General features: G+C 38.6%; 1 protein-coding gene across 1 annotated transcript; it reads right to left on the reverse strand.

Moving 5' to 3' along the window:
• Positions 1 to 7877: 7877 nt before the first annotated feature.
• On the reverse strand, positions 7878 to 9424 carry LOC113298882 (probable sarcosine oxidase). Its single transcript, XM_026547748.1, has one exon. It carries the CDS (start codon positions 9333 to 9335, stop codon positions 8097 to 8099), a length of 1239 nt encoding a protein of 412 aa, XP_026403533.1. The 5' UTR covers positions 9336 to 9424; the 3' UTR covers positions 7878 to 8096.
• Positions 9425 to 9985: the final 561 nt, after the last annotated feature.

The following is a 9985-nucleotide window of genomic DNA, read 5'->3' on the forward strand; positions in this document are numbered from 1 at the left end:
GGTTTGTGGAAAGGAACTCTCCTTCGGAAAGAAAGAGTTCGCATTGATTTCGGGGCTTAGTTTTAGGAAGTCGAACCATAATTTTTCTCGTCCCGACACGAAGCCCTGCCTTAAGATGAAGTATTTCCCCGATGAAGGAAAACCAGTAACTGGAAAACGTTTGAAATTATTACTTTTTTGCAAATTGGAGGAGGACGAGGACGAAAAAAAATCGAAGAAATGTAGCAAAAAAGGAGGACAAAGAAAAATCGAGGAAATGTCACCGATCAAGCAAAAAGGAGGAGGAGGAAAAAAAATCACCTGAATGTCACTAATCATGCAGCTCTAATGCTGAATGTGAAATTGTCAAAGTCCCACTAGAATCTGATGACAAGGTGAAATTGTCGTTACTATATGTTGTCCACAGGTATGTCCTGGGAAAGGGAGATGTCAAAGTAGTTGAGTATGATCACTGTTACCTGGTGGATAACCTCGTCGATTTCAACTCTTATCCTTGGAATGAAATAGCATTCAGCAGAACTATTGTTAATAGCAATGCTGCCTTAGATTATCAAATTAAGGCTAACAGGCATGTTGGCAGTGATGTGACTTACAAGTGCCAAGGAATGGCTCATGTTCTGGTGGTAAGAATCAGTTGGGTTGATATTTTCTAGTTGTATAATTTTTTGCAATTGTTGTTTTAAAGGTTTTCCTTTTTTCACCAAGGTTTGGGGTCTGGAAGTGTTGCCGAAAGTGCGGCATAAGTTTGGAAGCAAGACTACTTTTGCAAATTGGCGCCCCCATATGCATAGTGTTACATGCGATTTAGTAATAAACCATGAGCCTCTACTTGAGATTTTGAAGGAGTCAAAGGTATGAAGTAATAACTACCTTAGTAGTTACTTTATTTTTTTGTTTGATGTATTATTAATTTGGTTGAGTGACTTTATAAAACTACAGGATGAAGTGTGTGATGACATTATGTGGAATAAAGAAGATGCAAACCGTTTGGTAATGTTGGGGTTATGTGAAGGTCCCTTGGTAGATGAGGAAGAAGAAGATTCGTTAAAGAATGAAAATGTGGTGGAGAAAGAAGATCTATTTGAGAAGGGTGAGGAAGAAAATATGTCAGAGTCTGAAAATATTTTTGTGGATGAACTGGTTTCAGATGAGAGCAGCATGGATGATGAAGATGACGAAGAAGATATGTTAGGGAATGAAAATGTGGTGAAGGAAGAAGATTTGTTTGAGAAGGATGAGGAAGAAGCACGTGTAGCACATCCTAGCTCCCAGCTTGATGTTCTTTGTTCTAGGACATCAACTTCAATCAGTGCTTCTTTCGAGTCTTTTGTGAAAAATGCAATGATTGGTTATACTGAGGATTTGAAAAGTATAGTGATTGGTGAAATGGAGGTATTTAGAAGTGCAGTGAAGGGTCAGTTGGAGGAGTTAAGCGTCCAGGTAAGTAATAGCCATAAAAAAATGTTGAATAATTTGGAGTGTTTAACTGCTGAGATCAAATCAATAAAGGATAAGATTGGTGGAACCCAGACGTACAATGCATTGTCAAAGACAAAAACGGTGAGTTAATTGGAAATTCATTGTATTAAGATTCACATCTATTATGATATTGAAGTTTTATTGAACTGATATTTATGTTGTTTGAACAGGGGAATTCGCCTGGAGGACATAACGAAGAATAAGATTTCGATGGTGCGGCAATGAAGAAGCCAGATGTTTTTCCTGGAAATGCATCCAACAATATTGAGTTAAGTCCACGATATCCGTACAATCCTCCAAATAAGGAAGTTGATGTGAGCCAAGCTGTTGTAAGTATTTGTTTCATCTTTAGTTTTGTTTCTACATTTGCACGTATATCTTTTGTACATTTTTCAGAAAACTATCGAGGTATGAATTTTTGACTGTGTTGGATATGTAGGAAGAAAACATTTGTGACAGCTCAACGCAGAAAAAAAAGGAAAGCATCAGAAAAATAAACCCTGCACTGGCCCTGTTGCACCCATTATCGTTCTTTCTGATGATGTTACAAAAGGTCAGGGAACGTGTAAGAGGAAAATAAACCCTGCACCTTCCTTGTTTTCCCCGTATACTACTACAGGGAAAGTGGCGAATAAGAAAGCAAAAAAGGTTCCGACAAGCGAAGAGCCTGTTATGATGAATTATTTTGAAGAAGACATATTAAATCAACGAATAATGAAGCAGAATATAGATGATGTGAACAGATTCATAAACCTCGGGTTAGCCTCCTCCCTGGTATACCCTTTTGTTTCTATGTCTTGTTGTATATGTGAAAACTAACAATCATGGTGTTGCCTTGTAATGGATCTTAATTTACCACAGTATCAAGCTACATGGCGATAACTATAATGGTGATGATACATCATTATTGTCTTGCTCTGAGTATAAACGATTACTACTTTCAACTGGTTGGTTAAGCGGTAATGTGAGTCAGATTACATCATTTGATATTGACGATTAAATCTAATAATGATAACATTGTTTGGGTTGTGAGAAGTTACATGTTTATGGTCTGCCTGCAGATTATTGACAGTGCATTGGTGCTTTTGCACAAGTCTTTTCCTTCTGACAAATCGACTGGTACCTGGTCATACTTTCTAACTCACTTACCGGTAAGTTTTTGTGCAGAATAGGTTGGATATTTTCTACTTCTTTATATTATTGCATGAATACATTGTGACTGAGCTTCCTTGATCGTGAAACAACAACTTTGTGCAGCTGGTGATTTTGCCAAAGTCGACAGATTGAGAACTGGGTTAGCAGGACGCCGTGGTTGCCCACCTAGTGAGCATTTACCCTCTTGGGATAAGGTTGATTTCGTATATGGTGTAGTTTGTATTAAAGAGATTCACTGGGTCGCAGTCTCCATTCAAGTAAAGGATAAGACAATTATAATTTATGATTCTCTTAGACCAAATTGTAATAATCGCTCAAGCGAAACTCACCCGGAAGTCGGTCAAATTCGTGATTATTTGGAGAAAGCATACAACTGCGGTCCATGGTGGTGTAGTTTTGACTTAAAAACCCCTATGCAAAATGATACGTGAGTCTTACTTGAAATCTATTTTAAACCTTGAAATTTTAACCTTATATTTGGAGAATTGATCCATATACTATTTATGCAGTAACTCTTGTGTTTATCGAGCATATGGTTAGGAAGAAACCTGTTTGTAAAGTCAAACCTGCTTTTGCGACTCGTTATCGATGCGAACTTGCGGTGCAGCTATTCAAGAAACAATTCATAGAGGTGAATGGTACAAGTGATGAAGAGTAACCTATAATCATATGATTTTATAGTATAATTCCTGGCCAGCACGTTGGTCCCTGTTTTTCTGGATGTGTATGGTGGAAAAAGATGTCAGTTGTAGTTCTAAATCTAAGTTAGTGGGGATGGACTCTTGTACCCTGGATATATTTTTTTATATTTTGTTGATCATGTTATTATCCTACTTCAGTTATGTATGTATAGCGGCTTGTCTCTGCTTTCAAACGTCTCTGTTTCTAAACATTGATGCTTAGATATTTTATCTACTTCATGTTCTTTGAAAGGAGTTAGAATCTTAGATATTTTATCTACGTCTCTGTTATAAAAATATACAACAGAATAAAGGTTACAATAAAGGTTTTAGCTCGTGTAATATACGAACCCAGGACGACCAACTTCCGGTGTAATTTTATCTCTTTTCTTTCTAGGTTTTTCAATGGCAGCCCTTTTCCTCTTGATGCTCCGACGACCAACTTCCGGTGTAATTTTTGGAGGAAGCACCACCCGCTCTGCCACCTCCGTTGGGACATCCCAAGTTTCTGGGCTCAGCACACCATAGATTTTAGGTTCATACATAGATCTCCAAACAGATGTTTTATAAATTATTTTATATGTCTCACACACTGTAAGTACGTGGGGACACGGAAGATGCTGATAGTCAAACATTTTGCACGTGCAAGACCTTCGGTCAAGATAGACGATGTGCTGCTCTTCATAGTCACCCTCGTCCACTTCATATTCGTCCCCATCGACATGGAAAGCCACAAACCTTTTTGCCACAGCCCACCGTTCTTTGATTATATCCCGTGCATGTTTACTCAAAGGATCTTGCCGATCAAGAGCTAGTTGTCTACGTTGGCAGAACCATTCCATAAGGATCCTTCGAATGTAATCGACTAAATGGCAGATTGGAAGACCTTTAACATCAGTTATTCTTGAATTGAAAGTTTCACATGCGTTTGTAGTCATGAGAGTAAAACGACCTGTTCTAGCCTTTACCCTGGCCCACATTTCCGGTCCAAGATCCACTACAGATTTTAAAGCAGCGGGGCTCGCTAAACCTAGGTCTCTCATAGCAAGTTCATACTCATCATTGCTAAATGCTTTTGCAGCTCTTGTAAATGCCACCGAAGCCGCGGCGCTGTGGTAGATTTGTTTGATGTTTTCTGCAAGGTCAAACATTACATGACTGACCTATAAGTACAACATGAAGCATGCATATATATATGTCTGAAATGTATCATACAGAAGGGTGGACAACAAAACTTGTTTGGACTGTACATACATATGTGACCACTATTGTGTGCATATATCCTATATGGTACTACTCTAGTACATTATATGCAATATGATGCTATTTTCATTGATCTAAACTACGTATCTAATGATACAAGGGACCAACTAACTTCATAACTCTGTCTAGATACGTACATATAAAGAGCTACAGTATGATAAGCAACAGTAAATACAAATCAAGGTTAACGTTATATCCATTCAGATAACTAACACCAAATCTATTTAAACATAAATAGGGTGAATTTATAGTATATAAAGTCTTGTTAAATACCTGAAAGGTGGTGGATGCAGTATACTTGATTAGCACAAGGAAATGCCAACCTTATGGCTCTACCGATCGATTGATGCATGTCTGTTGCCACAAAAACATCTTCATTCATAGCATACTTATCGCCAAGTACTTCGGCTAACTTTATCATAAACCATTTCCAAGATTCATTATTCTCTGAATCAACAACAGCAAAAGCCATAGGATAGATCGACTCGTCGGGATCCATTCCAACGGCTGACAGTAAAACTCCTTGGCGTGGCCCTGTAAGATGTGTACCATCAACCGAAAATGCGGGTCTGAAATAGTTTTTGAATCCTTCAATACATACTCCAAAAGCAAAGAAATAATATAGAAAATAATCATCTGAATCAGTTACAATCTCGGTAACAGTACCCTTGTTACGAAAACCAAGCATGTGACTATAACCAACGAGGTGTTGGTACGATTCATCGGGCTACCTTTGATCAGCTCCATACCGCGCTTGCAAGCGCTGTATGCCTGTCGGTAATTGATAACCACTCCATGTTCCCTTTTTAAGTCCTTAATCAGTTGTTTTGGTGTATAGGCCGCATCTAGTTCTTTGAATTTATGCTTGAAAAGCTCTGCAATTCCAGCAGTGGCCACTTTGGTTCTCAATTCAGGGTCATTCCTTTTGTTGCTTTCACAAGTATGCACATCGTTCGCAACTGTGAGTTTCCACCACCCACAAGAATCTAAGGGAACTGCTCGAAGACGCCACTGGCATGTCTTGTCTTTGCATTTGGCAATAAACCTTTGGCTGTCGGAATTAGAAGCTTTGTACTCAAAATTTCTTTCTACTTTGGCTATTGCAAGAATAAGTTTCAGCACCCCCTTGCTTTTGAAAGTGTTACCCACACGTAGATCATTATACTTCATTTCCTTTGGGAGTTCATGAATATCTAGTATTGGCGCTAGAGTTGATGGCGCATCATGAAGACAACGGAGTTTCTTGGATAATGAAGTCATTACTGGTTCAAGACATCTCCTAGCCTTTGGACCACTAGTACGCGCTGATAAAACAAAACATTCAACATTAGTGTGACAATTTGGTCAGGACAAACATAATACAAAAGTACAATACTAAGAGGGACAAATTAACGTACCTTTAACACCACCATCTCCCTTGGCGGTTTCATTCTTGGACTGATAATCCTCACTGGAGCTCGACGTTAGATTGTTAAGAGGGGTCAATGGAGTCTGGGGAAGCATCTTGGATCCGCTGTCATCTCCAGTAGTTGTTTTGGGAGTTACGGGAGAAATATCTACTTTTACTTCTTCTCCATATTTGATTGTGTAAAAGCTTGGGACTCCACATGTCTGGCCAGCATAAAAAATCAAAATTCCTTCGCTAACAATCTTAATCCTTTGCTTAAATGCGCTTTCCGGGACATCTATGAGGCCATACACATCAAAACAAGGTTGGTGCAAGAAACCTAGAACATCCATTGCTGCCTTCTTCACATCCTCAAAAGTGTACTTATCAGGTACCCCTGCAAGATGCGTCATACCTTTGTAGTTATCATTACCTTCTTTGTGCACCCATTCTCCATCGTAGTGGATGAGAACATCTTTGCTTATCATTATGGCGACGACAAATTTGCAACTTCATTTCACAAAACATAACATACTATCAGTTATAAGATCATCCTGTATCATGAACCCTACATAAATTAAGTAACCAAACCAAAAAATTAAGGATAACTCATACCTTATTTCACTGTAAACTATATAAATAATCATGGATTCGAATCCCCAATACATATTTAAGAACCCTAACTTTGAGTTTGAAATTGAAATTAACCCAAATTTAATTAACCCTAACTTTAAGTTTGAATTTGAAAGAGCTAAAAGTTAAGCTCACCTATAGATCCTTCCTTCTCTATCTCAGTTGGATGATTAGCTTTCATGGTGTAGCAGCTGCCATGAAAAAGAAAAAAAGGATGAAAGAAGAAGAAGAAGGAAGAAGAAGAAGATGGGTGGGTTATGTAAGGAAAAGAGGGGTGTAACGGGGGTGTAAGGAAGGTGAAGCGTTAGGGTCCCGTCAAACGGTAGGGTCCCGACTTAGAGGGTCTTGACCCTAGTAAAAATGTTATCACTTCGTTCATCCATGTTGTCACCTACATGACACCTACGTGGTCGAGTTGAGAAAGGTCTTTAGCGTAGGGTCCCGACTTATAAGTAAAAATGTCCTCACCTCGTTCGTTCTACTTGTCATCTACATGGCGCTTAGGTGGCCAAGTTAAAGGTCCTTAAACTAAGGTCGTAACCTACTTCTAAGGGTCCAGACCTTTCAAATCTTATCTAATTCCATTAACAAGATTATTTTATTAATAATCCAAGAATCCAGTATAGTGTCCAGTTAAAGGGTCCTGGAACTTGACAACAAAATATTAACAAAAATTATCTTATTTTAATTTTTTTTTCTATTAGAAAACTAGAGTGGATCCAAAAAGGTCATGTCCGGAGTCTAGACCCTGTCTAGGGACCCTAAACACTTAAATACCATTAAAAAATGTGATTTCCAAATTTTCAATTCAAAAAAATAATATTTTTTAAAAATATGTTAGGGTCCAGTAGAGTGTCCTGACCTTTTCATCAGGATCTTTGCACTGAAAACCACACAGAAAAACACTTACTTTAAGTTTTGAAAGTTGGAAATAATATTAAACAATTAAGGGTCCTCTAATATCAGGGGCACAAATGTCATATAGTGACACTTTTGATAGATTTGGGGTTAGGGTGGCACTTTTGGAAACACATTTCCAAGAATGACATTTTTTAGAATTGAGCCTTGTTTTTCAAGACTTGGAGACTCCTTCTTTCCAAGATGTTATTTCTAGTTGGCCTAAAATCTACTTTGATTCTTTGTAAATGAAGAAGTTGTCTGTAACTTCTTTTACTTTTTCTTTCTTTTCTTCTTTTTACTCTTGAGGGTGGTACAAGCCTTTTTGTACCCTCTCATTTTTTCTTTGTTTTTTTCATCAATATAGTCTTCTTTACCTATCAAAAAAAAAAATCCAAAACGAATGGAAGTCTAATAACAGTTTTAAAAAGCGTACAGTTCAACAGTGATTCGAAAACAAATGAAAGACAAACTAGAAGAGAAGTCCATGATTCACTACTGTTTCAAACAAGCAACATCCTTGGAAATGAACAATTCAAATGTCTAATCAATACCCACGGGAAAATGCTCTTACACTTACTTGACCCCAGCTGACGACTGAATTATAACTTCGATTTGACTGAGTTGACTTGGTCTTCATAGTCTTTTACATTCCCTCTTGGGTTCTCTTCAAACCTATCCAACTTAAAGTACTTCAACTCCACGCCTTTTGCTTCCCCGTTCATAACCATTTCAGCCAAGATCCGACCAATTGCTGGACCCATATTAAACCCATGACCCGAAAATCCACCTGCAATAACCACATCCTTCCCAAACTCCTCCCCACCCAAAAAATCAATCAAGAAATCACCATCCGGGGTCATGGAATACATGCATGATTGTGTTAGAACTGGTTCGGTAGACTCGATCCGATCCGCAAACTTCTCTTTGATCCATGAAGTTACCTCATTCCCTAACAATGCAGGTGCCCATGTCCTCTTATCTGGGTCACAAGGATACCCGCCGTGAACCGCAATCTTTAGCAGTCCTGGGAACTCTAACGATGGGGTGCCATATATATAGGGCTCCCCATAACTGGAAAATGATGGGAACCCTTTCTCTAAAGAAAAATTATCCTGGTAACCATCTTTAATCCTCCAATAACAAATGCTTGTATGCAATGGTTTTATGGGTAAAGCCCGGTTGCCAACTGTTTTAACTAACTTACTCATCCAGGCCCCAACTGTCACAACACATTTTTCACCCCAAAACTTAGAACCATTTTTTGTACAAACTCTGATTCCTCCTCTTTCATTATCTCTCTTGATTTCATTCACTTCCATGTAATCCTTGAGCACAGCTCCATTTTTTATAGCCAATGTTTGGAACATGGAAACTGCTTTTGTTGGCTTGAGTACACCTCCCAGATCCGTAGCCAACCCGATCCAGTTCTCGGGTATTTCGAACACACCTGAAAATTCATGAATGACTTGTTCTCTATCAAGAACACGATGAGGAATCGAATTCGACTGGCAGCTCGCGATAACTGCTTGTAGACTCTTGTCACTAGGCACACCCGTATCTAAATGACGGGACTTGAAGTAAACCCGGTATCCGATTTCGGCTTTGGCTTCTTCCCATAACTTTGCTGACTCTAACACCATTTCTGAGTAATAATCCTCAGGGTATGTGCAGCGTATAGTTCGAGATTCACCATGAGATGATCCGCGGTGGTGTAAGAAATCAAACTGTTCAAGAAGTAACACCCTTTTGCCACGCTTTGCGAGTTGATACGCGGTGCAGCTGCCCATGATTCCGGCACCTATGACTATCACGTCGAACTTTTTCGCCATGCTCTCCATCTAACTCTCTTGTGATCTCATTTACAAACACAGTGAAGAATTCCACTCTCAGCTTAAAAGTTGCACACTTTATCACTTAAAACTTGCACTTCCAAACAACATCTATCATATATGCAAGTTGGCTTTGTTTACTTCTTTAAACAGGCCCATAACTTTATCCAAATTTTCGAAAATGCCACTTATTGAAACAAGAAGACAAGAAGACCGGAAGACTAAGAAAAGGACTTGATATTGGTTTCCTTGATCATCAAGAAAGAAACAACATTCAGTGTCATCACTGAGCTGTTAATGTTTTTATTTGAGCGTATTATTTGGGCTTTTGTGTTTTCTATTGCCCACTTGAATAAAACGCCAAACAGTACAGCCAAAAGATGCATTGAACATGCACTTCCCATTTTTTTGATGGTTCTGACTGGAAGTCAAGTACGTAGTGACATTGATGACTCACATTTTAAGTTAAATAGAGTAAAAGAATATTTCAGCCGTGGATCTGACTGGAATGAAAATGTGATATCCTACCATATTGTAAATAATGGAGATTCTTGAGGCCATTTGAATTGTCTAATCACATGATGTTCGTTTTCAAGAACTCACAGTTCGCACACCACTTTGCATCAGCAATATCCATCCTTCCTCTGGCGACTTCTTCC

The sequence above is a fragment of the Papaver somniferum genome, chromosome 7 (assembly GCF_003573695.1).
Source record: "Papaver somniferum cultivar HN1 chromosome 7, ASM357369v1, whole genome shotgun sequence".
Taxonomy (NCBI): domain Eukaryota; kingdom Viridiplantae; phylum Streptophyta; class Magnoliopsida; order Ranunculales; family Papaveraceae; genus Papaver; species Papaver somniferum.

Excerpts from the sequence above, each read along its gene's own strand:
- LOC113298882 (XM_026547748.1), bottom strand. The coding sequence starts at position 9,335 with ATGGAGAGCATGGCGAAAAAGTTCGACGTGATAGTCATAGGTGCCGGA.